This window comes from Squalius cephalus (genome assembly GCF_949319135.1).
Source record: "Squalius cephalus genome assembly, chromosome: 6".
In the NCBI taxonomy this organism is placed as follows: Eukaryota; Metazoa; Chordata; class Actinopteri; order Cypriniformes; family Leuciscidae; genus Squalius; species Squalius cephalus.
The window spans coordinates 20,658,868-20,672,080 of NC_137127.1; the positions used below are offsets into that span (position 1 = coordinate 20,658,868).

The 13,213-nt window shown below is 37.7% G+C and overlaps 1 protein-coding gene across 2 annotated transcripts in view; it reads left to right on the plus strand.

Annotated features, from left to right (window-relative positions):
* Positions 1-13,213, plus strand: part of fchsd2 (FCH and double SH3 domains 2) — a 102,695-nt gene that overhangs the window by 55,399 nt on the left and 34,083 nt on the right. For both annotated transcript variants that reach the window (XM_079873545.1, XM_079873544.1), the window contains exons 4-6: positions 6,286-6,365; positions 8,906-9,050; positions 9,148-9,281. In XM_079873545.1, the coding sequence (XP_079729671.1) occupies positions 6,286-6,365; positions 8,906-9,050; positions 9,148-9,281 (359 nt within the window). The remainder of the gene's footprint in view (positions 1-6,285; positions 6,366-8,905; positions 9,051-9,147; positions 9,282-13,213) is intronic.

Consider the following 13,213-nt stretch of genomic DNA (forward strand, 5'->3'; position numbering starts at 1 on the left):
AAGCTGGTTGAAAGTCTCTTCACATTCTGATAGTATTTACTAAGTTAAGTTGTCTAAATGCATTTACTGTATATCTTGTCTGTGGAAGGCGTTTAATTCAAGATTTTATTGACTTGTTTTTAACCGTTTTTTGGTTTCCACATCATCTCGTGCTTGCTGAGCAAACTGTAAGTCACCATGTAATGGAAGTTAGGACTTCTGTATTTTTTGACATACTGTATTTCTGAGTTAAACAGCTTTTTTTAATGTGAAAAACTATAGAGCGGGACTTGACTGTTTACATCAATATTAATTCAACCGGTAACCAGGTTACTTTGGTGAATGGGAACAGCGTATTGGGATCTGAAAAGACAGATCCGTTTTCTCTTCGTTTGCGGCTCTGTGTTTTGTGTGGGTTTTATATGACAGGTGGTTGGCTATAGGCCTTGGTCAGGGTAGTTGCCATATTGAAATTTACATGGATGAAGATGAGGCTTTGACAGACCTAGAGTCCTTACAATAGCATGCAGTGTGTATAAAGGTCAAAGATCAACATAACTTTTTTGTAAATAACTGTTTTGTAAAGATGCTGAGCCATTTTTAAGGTATTTTTTTAACACATTACATTATTGGTAGTTTATTGTATGGATCTATATTTCCAAATGGATGAATATTTTGTTAGTGCTCTGTCCTGTCTGCCTAAGCCACACCTGCATTAACCATATTTCCATAAGTAAATGGAAATATGGTTTCCTCTTTGTCTTTTGTTGTTTGATTAACAATAATGATAGACATCAGCAGGTAAGCTATATTAGGCTTCTGTCACTTTAAGACATGATAGACAGATCCAATATACACTGATTTTCCCCCCAACTGTTTACTCTTACCTAAGAAATAACTGACTGCATTTACGTGAATACGCACCAATACAAACATTTTTGACACAATTTTTTGTGTGTATTTCACCGTGTAGAAACCTATTAGGACGTGATAGGAGCACGCGCTTTGGGTATATATGCCGTCTCAGACATTCATGCAAGTACCAGAGAATGTCTAATATGAAGAGAATTGGCACTCTCTGGTTACTTCCGGATTCTGGACTGGCTGCAGTAACACGTCTCTGTCCATGCGGGGGCGCTCACAGGCGAGTGCAGAATGAATGGAGGTCTATGGCGCTATACCCATCAAAATCCACTTTTCTCAGGATGTCATTTTTTTTCTAGTAATTTGAATGTTGTATTCGAAAGGAGATGCAAAGAAATTACACATTGCTGGGTGTTAGATTTTTTAGAGTCACTTATTTGCTTTAAAAAGTCTTTTAAAGTGTCAATGACGTCATACACATCGTACGACCAGAGATACTGCTTTACGGCAATCCTTCAGTCACTTTAGTGCTTTCGCGCTCTGCACTTTCTTTTCTCTCGAGGCATCAACAACACAGCTGACACAGGTAAATACACGTGCTAGACGAGTTTTTGTTTTGTTTGTTTCTGGTCCCTCTTCGGATGCCACAATGCCATCAAGCGGTATCTCTGGTCGTAATCAGTCCTTCACTGACCAATCAGCGTTCATTAGCAGAATGCTAGTGTGTTATGGGCAACAACAACTCAACCTGTAAGAAATCGAAAGGACATACGTACTCGTTCATTCAACTTTCGATCTATAACTCATGTTGAACTTGCAAAACCTACAATCAAATCTGAGATTTCTCAATGGCAATCAGGTGAAAGAGACAAATTTAGCCGTCTAGCCCCATAGACTCCCATTCATTTTGCACTCATGGGCGATCGCCCCCAGTGGAACTCTGGTGGAACTACAACCACAATTCGGTACAATAGGACTTAATAGGAAGTGCCAAGGCTCTCCGTAGACGGGCTCTGCAAGTACCAAATGGACCACTTGCAACGAGCTTCGTGACGCACTTCCGTTTGGAAATAGTATGTCTCACTTATTTCTGGTTATGTTTACTTTCAATGTACTGTGGTCAATGAGTTGAACAAACGCCACCTAAAATGAGTGTCCGCAATAAGATTTAAAAATTTGGCAATTTTTATTGACAGGAGAAGGTATATTCTGATGTTTACTGTGTGCAGAATTGTCCAAACTCATCGGAACATCATGTTATAATCCAACCCAAGATCTGAAAAAGCAGCGGGTGTTAAAAATACACCATTATTTCACCACAGGGTGTCAGTATTCGTCTAAACTAGTGACCGCGACGCTGAAGTGTATGAGAACAGATGAATAACATCAGTACGAACCACGAACATTTATTTATTTGGGTTAAATATTTTAATCATTCTTTGTCATTTTTCAATGTCAATTTTTTCACTATTTACATATTATGTCCAAAATGCTACAATATTCAAAGTAGTTGACTGTCATTCTCCACTACGCTGTGTGCGTTATTGATTAAATAGCCTAGCCTATTTAACATCGTTACAGGCACCTCGCGAGCATTCATTCATTCAACTATTTTAAAAGACTGGAATAAACACCAGCGCACACAAGCAATCCTTTTAATAGTCAGTTTCATTTAAAAATGTAAACCCAACAGGTATGAAATGTCAGAAAGAGAAAAAAAAACTGTTAATGAGAAGACGAGCATATAGAACTGCTCCAGCTTAGTGGATACATTTTAGCCTATTTATTATTCAGAATGCACAGTTGGAAAGAAAATATATTTATAGGAACATTTCAGCAGGCTCAAGATAATTAATACAAAGATCATTATTCAATGTTTTTAATCAGTTGGCAGCCATAAAAAATAGTGATAATTTGCATTCTCATGTATGTAGGTGCGCTGAATGCTCTAACCCAGGGTTTCTCAAACTCGGTCCTGGAGGGCCACTGTCCTGCACAGTTTAGCTCCAACCCTGATCAAACACACCTAGCTGTGAGTTTCTAGTGATCCTGAAGACATTGATTAGCTTGCTCAGGTGTGTTTGATCAGGGTTGGAGCTAAACTGTGCAGGACAGTGGCCCTCCAGGACCGAGTTTGAGAAACCCTGCACAGAAACTCCCGATATGTACTAACTAGAACGCGGAAGTAGTTGTGTAAGTATTCCATTCGGTTCTCTTTTGCATTTTATTGCGCTTGAACAATTTAAAATCGCTTGAACGTTTAAACTGGCTATAAAAACACATGCAAATGATAGATTTTCATGATGGCGCAATACTGACACGATGAAAATTAAGACGCTCAACAACGGCCTGACGTTGGTCGACCATCGGCTTGGTGTGTCAGGGCCTTTACTTAAAATAAGCTATTGGTATATTAGATTTCTGGAAATGTCTGAAATGTCAACTTCAGACTTGAGTGAGTTTGGGCCATGTCGTCTTGTTTTTGCTTAGACGGGTTGTGTTTGGGAAGCCAATAATATTTTTGTTTTTTTGTTTTTTTTTATTATGTGGAGTCCCAGAAATGACATGCTTTAGCTTTAACATTTGCATGTTTCTGAGATGGTATTGCATTTTCATGTCAAGTCAGAAAATAATCGATAAAAACAGGCAGGGTCATTAATGCAATTTTCCCATGTTCTGTTATGACAGAATACAGCACAGCTTTGAGTTAGCTGGGCACACCTTATTAGAGCATGGATTCAAAGCAGTGGTCCACCTTATCTGGACCGCACAGGGCGATTGTTCCGGTTGCTATGACAACCACTCCACCTTCTGTTTATAGAGATGAAGTGGTGTGTTTGCCTGTAATTTCCTGAGCTCGACAGCGGAAGTCTTGAATTGACTTCTATGGCTTTAATGTACATGACACACACCTGTAGACTGCCATTCATTTGGAAGCAACAAAACAATCACCTGAATCTGAACACCTCTCTCCTGAATCTACAGGGAGCAGTGTGTGGCCTCATGTCTTCTTACCAACAAACACTGAAGTGGCCACAATGCAGTAACGGCAACCAGAACAGTTTGCTGAAAAACATGCATGCTTGCATCCTTAACTGGGCCATTAGCAAGCGTTCTTGTCAGGTTTGAGAGATTCAGGCCTTATTTGACAGGACATTTCTGAATCTTTCTGTTGTTTCATCCGATTTGCCTGATTGAATGTTTAGACTGGGTCATTTAATTTTTCTTCATGTTTACATTAGTGGCTCCTGTTTCTTTCATGTGAAATTCTTATGGCTTTGCTTGGACTGTGTTTACTGCTGGCTGACCACAGCGGCTCAGTTCTGAAGAAACAGTCGATATTGTGTCAGTCTTTCTGGTGCCGCACTTACCAGTCATTGTCCAGTACCCTTTTTCTTCTTTGTTTCTTTATTTTGTGGTGTATGTTTGCGTGTTTCTCAGTAGAAAAAAATACATATGATTGAAATTTGCAGTATTTGCATATGAAAAAGGATGGTTTCTATTCTTATGTGTTTCTATTCTTATGAGTTTAAAAGGGTGTTTTTATTTATTTATAATTATATCGATTTGTTTAAAAAATATTTAAACATTGGCATATTTATATATTTTCTAAATCCTAAATGGTTGTTTTATTTTTAATTAGTTCTTTTTTTTAAACAAATTGTTGTAGTTTATTCAGGTTTTTTTTTTAGATATTCAATATAATTACCATATTTATCTATTTGCTAAAAGGTTTATTTATTTATTTGTTTAATGTGTATTGAATACACATTTTTGGGTTTTCTACAGTTTTTCTAAATTACTAAATGAACAAGGCAGAAATAATATTTGATCATTTATAAGTATTTGTATATACACACATGTAAACAGCAGCATTTATAAATGGTAATGAACAATGTTTACTTGCATATTTTTTGACTATAATCAATGAAGAATGTGTTCATTTTGAATGAGTCATTTAATCAGTTTTTCAGTTTGAATCAGTGAATTGATTTGAATTAAATATTTTTAAGTTTTTCAAAAGATTGCAAAACTAGTATAAAGTCATAGTCAAATAAAGCCAAAGAAAGATTGGCTTTATTGGCAAATAAAGTCGAATAAAGATTTTTACTGTTGCTCAAGTGTATTTCTCCAGCAACATATAGAGTATATTGTTAATATTTAACATATCGCCCAACCTTGTACACACTAAGTCTTTTTTGTTTTAAGTTTTCTTTTCTCTTTGACCTTTTTATTCCGTCTTGTTTCCTTTGTAAGTGTGTATGTGTGTGCGTGTCCAGCGTTGAAAAACATGTCCAGTGATTATTCTAATATGCTTGAGGGAGTCATGCAGAGGAAGGAAAATAAAAGGCGTCAGCCCAGCTGATCTGTAATGTCCTGTTGAGGGGCTGAAAGAGGCCAGTCTGTGCCACACCGCCGCCCTCAGCCGAAGAGAAGGGCTCCTTTCTCCTGCCTCATTCCCTGCTGCTTACACAAACACATGCCATGCTCTCATCCGCTAGCACTGTAGATGCTGTGTTCACAGCGAGCGGCTTTGAGCGCCGTTGTTTGCTATCTGGGAATCGGGCAGGTGGGGATGGGCCGCTATGAAAGCCAGCGGCTAATCAGCCTCAAATAGAGGTGCGTCTCTCCTCCTCCATTTACAATATGGCGGAAGAGGGCCAGGGCTCTATAGTGAAAATATTAGGAAGTAGGGCCGCCTTGTTCGTTTCACCATATGTCAGGTGGCGTTTGAGCAGTTAGGGATGGAACTGTAATTTCGAGCCTAGGCCTTTGACGTTCCCAAAGGAACCCGTACGCACTCCCCGTTCTTCGTGCCAACAGCAAACATATGTCACAGTCGTTGGAATTTGGGTTGCTTTGTAACGTGTCGTGTGTTTGTGCTAGTGATAAATGGTGCTCGATGACAGGGTCATGAGAACACGCATATGGCCTGTTAATTGCTTTGTGTTCATGTTCGAAAACACAAAATATGCGAAGAGATTGAGGTTGCATTCAAATTCACATGCTTTTATAACGGCACTCTACAGGCAAAGCATTTTTGATAATAAAACGGCACGTAGGCATCCACATAATTAAATGTTTTGTCCTTGTTTATTTGTGCTTGTGTTTGCAATTTAAGAATTAACATTAATTAGCTTAAAATTCATGAATGAATTTGTAGAATTTCATGAAAACGTTTAGATTCTTTTATAAACTGCTATTGAAATGTAGCTTTTTTCAGCTGAATAAATCTGTTGCGTAAGGGATTAATATTACCCCCCTAAAAAACATTTCATAGGCACATTTGGCATACCAGTATACTATGATTTTGTATGCACTAATTTGTCTTTCGCTTACTATTTATGAGGGATAGCATTGGAATTGTGATGTAGCTTGAGAAACCAAACAAATTCAACCATCTTATGCTGGTTTTTGTTGTTTTTTTTATATATTGTTCAGGCACTGCAGAAGTTGGCAAGTCAGTATTTAAAGAGGGACTGGCCTGGGATCAAACCAGATGATCAGAGGACAGACTACAGGTGAGTGAAAAAAAACAAGTTTATGGTGAAATCATAATGATCTTGATGTTTAATGACTATCATTTTCCCGCTGGGTGCTTTACAGTGAGTTTTTGTTTCTTGAGTCTTACAACACTGCCATAATTAAGTTTTAAAGTAGTCTAGTGATTAATTTCACTGGGGAAAGTAATGTCAATGTTTTTCTGACTACTATAGGACTGCTATTTTATTATTTGACACTTGGCATGGTAAGAATAAACATTTGGATGTACATAATGGTGAGTTGTTTCAAATAGAACTACATGAGCTAAAAGAAATTAACTTAATGGGGACCTTTTATACAAAAACATGCTGTTTTCTTGTATGTATCTTTAAATGCAAATGAGCTGCTGCTCCCCACCCCACTTTCCAGAAGAGGGCGGAGCTTTTGCAGTTCGTGCCTCTGATACTCTGCCAAAAACTAAAACATCGATTTCGTTTTGATTATTGTCTCTATCGCGGTCGCGCTCACGTGACATTGTAGTTCTTCATTATCATGAAAGTTATTATTTGCGTGCGTTTTAAAGCCATATCAGTTTAAACTTCTGATATATGTTTTTTTGAGCGCACACATCCAAAGCACTCGCACAGAAAGCTGGATGTCAGACGGCGCATCCCGCGAGTATAAAGTTCTCTTTAAAGTTATGTAAAAAAAAACACATTTCACATAAACAGTTGGTTATGTCTGTGAACGTGAACAGCAGGGAAAGAAATCGCATGTGTATATTAGATCTGTGTATTAAAGGGACGGCAGTGTAATATACAGTACCTACTGCTGTATGTGCTGTTATATGAATCAAACAACAAAAGAAAAACAGAAAATCACTCACTGCTCTTTGTTGAATAACTTTTGTAGCTTTAATAAGAATACAATTCTTACTTGAATGCTGCTGTTAAATGCTCTAGGGCCTCATTTATAACCATTGCATACGCACAAAACAGGCCCTGAAAGAGGCATTTTCGCAATAATGCACACTTCCGACGCATAAGTTGTGATTTATAAAAACAAACTTGACGGGAAAATTTGCTTACCTGCACGCAAACTCTGACACATGCGTGCGAACATTCTGGAGACGGAGCAGTTTGGCGACACCGATGGTGAGATGAGGGACTGACTGCAGATGAAGGAAGTCCTAATCATAAATACAGTGCATGTTCACATACTAGTTTAAATAAATAAAAGAATGATTTGAACTATGTTTTACAAATGATATAGGCTACACATTTAGATTAAATATGCCATTCAAATTACATGAAATAATTTCCGAGAAGTTACAGTATTTTTTATATTCTAATAAATCGAAATATTTGTTGTTGATGGGATGCTTTTGAACACTTTTCCTTTGGCATGCTGTGCTTTAATTTTTTAACTATAGCGAGGATCGCTTAGGGCATTATAATGGTCTGAGAAAATATTAAATTTTTTAATAATAATGATCAATAATGCACAATAAGGCCTATCTGTTTCCATTAAAAATATAAAGCAATTAAAAATACTATTTTGCCCATCATGGAAAAGATTGAGAAAAACTTTTTCTGAAATATATTTTATACTATTTGATTTGTTTATTCAAAATCCAGGCAAGGATAGGCTACTAAATGATTTTTAGCAATTTAATGTGACTGCACATTCGTATCTCATATTTTCCTAATGTCTTGTACTGTTAAACATGGAAACATGCAAAAGATATGCAGATGAGGATTTGCATAGTAAAACTAGGCGTTGTAAACTCCATATATGCTTATTTTGGGGAGGAGACGCGTGTGCGCACAATCTTCCGCTGACTGGGATTTTTTAAAGGGAATTTTGCGAATTTGCGCAGGATCTGGCGTACGCACGGTTTTGTAAGTCTGATTTTTTGCCGTACGACATTTTTGGCTTTCCGGTGCACGTACACTTTTAGTAAGGATCCTACGCATAGTTTTATAAATGAAGACCCCTGGGGAGGAGATAAACATGGCGGACTGTGTACAGCCAAGTCATTTCACTCGGCGGCCATCTTTGAAACGCCTCTCGGGCATCTTTTTGAATGAGGAAACATTAAATGTCCATCACATTGGAGCACGTTTCTGAATGACTCATTTTGAGACACTGTTTCAGATTTATGGGGAAAATAACTTAGTGGATGGATTTTTACCACAATAGGGTGGTCGTGTACACACACTACATATACACATTTATGATCAAAAACAATATTTTGCATAATAGGTCCCCTTTTAATTAAAAGGCTGCCACACTACAGTGATTATGTGCTCATAAGAAGATAACCAATGTATCCACTCTGGTATTTTTTAAATGTATGCAAAGCTTTCCCTTATTTAATACAGACCTCTGTGATTTAATGCAACTTGTAGGTTACTCTTTATTTGCCATGATTATATTCATTGATCATTCATGACTGACCATGCGTAAAGTAAACTCCCATGTGCAACTGTTCAAATATTGGTCTGTTGCTTTTGTTTGCAAGTATTGATCCATAAATAGTGTTTACAATTAGTAAGCATGTTTTGTCTTACTGTAGGAATGTGTATGGAGTGTGGAGAGCTTATCTTGAAGGCACCGTGCAGGTGACCCAGTCTCGTCTCAACGTCTGCGAGAACTACAAGAACGAGATTTCGGACCCCGCCAAAACCGTACGCCTCTACAAAGAACAGCAGCTGAAAAAGGTACCAACCTCGGCCCTCGGCCCTTTGGCCTGATCCGTCCTGTGCTGTAATTCTCTAACATCATTTCTCTCTGCTCTCCCGCGGTGGCCGCCCACAGTGCATTGAGCAGCTGGGTCGGATCCAGGCGGAGCTCCAGGATTCAGTGAAGGATCTGGCCAAGTCCAAAAAGAAATACTTTGAGTTGGAGCAGATGGCCCAGGCTGTGCGGGAAAAGGCTGACATTGAGTCCAAGTAAGCGCGTCTGGTATTGCAGGTGCAAACGGTCCCAGAGGTGTATGGAACAGAAACACACACTTCACATGTGCTTGTTAATTAATTGAGTCCCATTAATTAAAGAATAACCACTAGGAGTGGACAATATTCTGGTTGAAACAATATACTGGTTGAAATTTGTATACATTTTATGCAATTTTGCAAAATGCTGCATTGAAAATTTGTAAATGCATGATAAACCTTTACTTTAGACATTAAGATAATAGGACTTTAGTTTTTATTAGAGCTTAAAGGGACAGTACACCCAAAAATGAAAACTGTCATCAATTGCTCACTCATGTCGTTCCAGACCCCTTTTTAGTTCATCTTCGAAACACAAATGGAGATCTTTATTGGGTGGAGATCTGAGAGCTTTCTGTCCCTCCGTTGACCGTTGAGTCCATTCACCCAAAAATGTGACACTTCAGAACGTTCATAAAGATATCGTAAAATAAGTCTATATGAATCAAGCAGTTTAATCCACAGCGAACATAAACAGAAGCTCAAAAGTGCGTAACAAGCGAGAATGAACCTCATTGGTTCTCATGCTTCAGCTTCCGTCACTAAATGTTTATATGTGAATATAAGCTTAAATTCAATCTGTTCATAATTTAAAGTGATCGTGGATCTTCAGAAGACGTGGATTAAACTGCTCTGTTCAAATGGATTTATTTTACAATCTCTTTATGAATGTTTTGAACCATCAGAGTTTTGGGTGATTGAACTCTCTGATTTCATTAAAAATATCTTCATTTGTGTTCCGAGGTTGAATAAAAGTCTTATGGTTTTTGAATGACATGAGGGTGATCAGTTGATGACAGAATTTACATTTTTGGGTGAACTAACCCTTTAAATCAGGGGTTTTCAAACTGTGGGTCGCAGATTGGAAGAGGTGGGTCGCGCAGTCACTATTGGCTGCAGCTAAATTTACGTTTCATGAATGACACACACACAAACATTTTGCACGATACAAACGTTAAATAGAAATCGCTATGAGATCGCATTACACAGGAGAATTCAAATGTCACGAAAGGCGCTGCGTTTCCCAAAAGCATCGTATGCCTAAGTAGATCGTAAAAACGTTGCCACTTATGGTCATACGATCAGCTTAGCTCCCGATGCTTTTGGGAAACGCAGCGGAGACCTGAATCAGCCTTTCGTGACATTTGAATTATCCGGTGTAATGCGATCTCATGCAGAATGCAGAGCAGTGATTGGAGTAAACGAGTTTCTTCTTGTTAATAATGCGCACAGAACCGCTTAAATGAACCGCGCCGCTCTGAGACGCTGAAATTGTTTACACAACATGTCGCAAGCGCGCGCTTCATGAAACAAATTGCACTGATTTCTCTGTCGTCTGTTCAACACAGCACTATTGTCTTTCAGAGATATGGTCGTCGTAAGAGTGCGTTGTTTGCGTTCCCTTGCATGCATTTTGCTACAACGCAAAAAATATAGCCTATATATAAAAAAGTATTTCACATGTACACACACGAGCACAAAAGTGTTTTCTGCGCTGAACAACGCAATGAGTTTAACAACACTCGCAGCATAAATATTAGTATTGAAATTCTAGGTCCTGGGCCTACTGTCAAATAAAATTATTAGTCTATTATATTTTTTATATTCTGATTTTTGTCATATCAAACCTTTGGTTATGATTAAGCTTACTTAATCTTTTTTCATTTCTTTAAATTTGTTCTGCCATGTCTGGTAAATCAGTTGAGGCAGCAGACAAAAACTACTCAGTATTCTTCACATTATTTCAGCAGCCATTAGGCTGTTAGGCTCTCAATTTTTGATAATGTGGCAAAAGTTTGTATTGCAATTAAACTTGTCATTCATACTATAACAAGAAAAAAACTGCTCCAAAGAGAACTAACGCCTCCCACCCCACATTCATGCTTTAAAATTATTTTATATTTTGGTGGGTCTTGAGATAGATTATTCTTGTCTAGGTGGGTCCTGGAATGGAAAGGTTTGGGAACCCCTAAATCATTTATGGATTTAGCAGACACTTATCTAAAATGACTTTCATTACATTCAATGTACGCTTTATCACATGCTTTCCTTGGGAATCAAACCCATGAACTTGCCATTGCTAGTGCCGTGCTCTACTGTTTGAGCGACAGGGAATGCTGTATCCATAAAACTGTGCATATCTTGGAATTGGAATTAAAATTTTTATTGCGCTGAGCAGTTTTCCGCCTTTATAGAAGATGTTCAGCTCAGAATCACAAACTTAAAATGTCCTCAGCATTAAAGATGTGTCGCTGAGTTGATATGCCTTCATTAAATATGCATTTCTTTGGCTGATACTTAAGCCCCCAGTAGGGAATACCCCGCTCTGTTCAAAGCAATTTATTAGCCCGATGCAGAATTTGTTAAACACACTCAACCATCTCTCTTCATCTTCAAGGGCCATTTGTACCCACACTACAATTGCCATTTCAAAGCCTCTGCCAAGACCGGATTAGACAGAGAGGCGAAAGATGAGTCCAGTGGCATGGCGTTGTGAGCTCCTCGCTCAGTTCTTCTATTGATTTTGGCTATCAATGTTGCCCTGCTTGTTTAGCATGGCTGGCAGTAAAGCTGAATTAGAATCAGTTATTGTTCTCAGCAGCAGAAGGAAGATGGGAGAGAATCTGTCGGTTTCCTTAAATTTCATGCAGACTTAATGAATCAAAGTGTATCAGATTCCAGAGCAACTCTGATTTCTAATGAATGGGGCTCTGTGATGAGGAAGTTATCTTTGAATCCAGACATAAACGCAGAAAATTAGATGTTTAGAATTTCTTCAAACAACTTTTAATGACTTTTCATAAATGGATAGTGCAATTTTGCCTGTCCTTTTTTATTTTTTCGACTCTTGAATTTAAACATGTTTGGTTATAAAAACCTTCAGTTTTAGTTTAAAGGAAATGGTTCACCCAAAAACGAATCTTCTGTCATCATAATGTTATTCCAAACCCATGTGACTTTTTCGTGGAAGGCAAAAGTAGTAGTTTTAAAGCATGTCATCAGGCCTGTTTACACCTGGTCACTTCATGAGTTTTCTCTGATCGGATAGCTATTGGATCATGAAAAGACCAGGTGTAAATGCCCTCCAAAACGCTTTCTAGACTGATTTAAATCTGATCACTCAAAACCACTTCAGGAAGACACGTTCCAAAAGAAACTGGCCAAGTGTAAACGCATCTGGTTGTTGAAGCCACATGTAAATTTGACGACTCCCAAAATGGTAATAAAAAACATTTAACATGCAAAATATGCTGATGTTAAATAAAATGAAGCTCATATCTGTTGCTTTGGTTGACCTGAATTTACATATAGCGCTGGAATTGAAGATCGGATTTACATTTGCTTTGTGGAGAAACATTTACGTGGCCAACTGTAAATGGGACAGTTCCAACAAATCAGATGGCTGTCCTATCAGTAAAAAAATGCATGAAGTGATCAGGTATAAACAGGCCCTTAGATGCTCTTTTCTATAACGTGACCAAAAAACACCATAGTCCATGCAATGTATGTGCTGTATTCGTAATCTTCTGAAGTCATGCGATTGCTTTGTTTGAGGAACAGCCTCAAATATAATTTATTTTCTGAAAATCTCATTTGTGCCTCCAAATTTTCAAGCTTGGCACATTAGGATGCCAAGTCCTGCAGTTTGACGTCAGTGCCACTAAATGGCTTTGTTTTTAAATCTGAATATGCAGAAGCATGAATGAGAGCTACAGTGGAGGGCAGCGTTTTTTACTGTTATTTATAGTATTATTAATATTTTGAATTAGCTTTTATTTTATATATTTTTAGTTTTCATTTTAATTTTAGTCATTTTGATATGTGCTTATGTTGTTTTTATTAGTTTTATATATATATATATATATATATATATATATATATATATATAT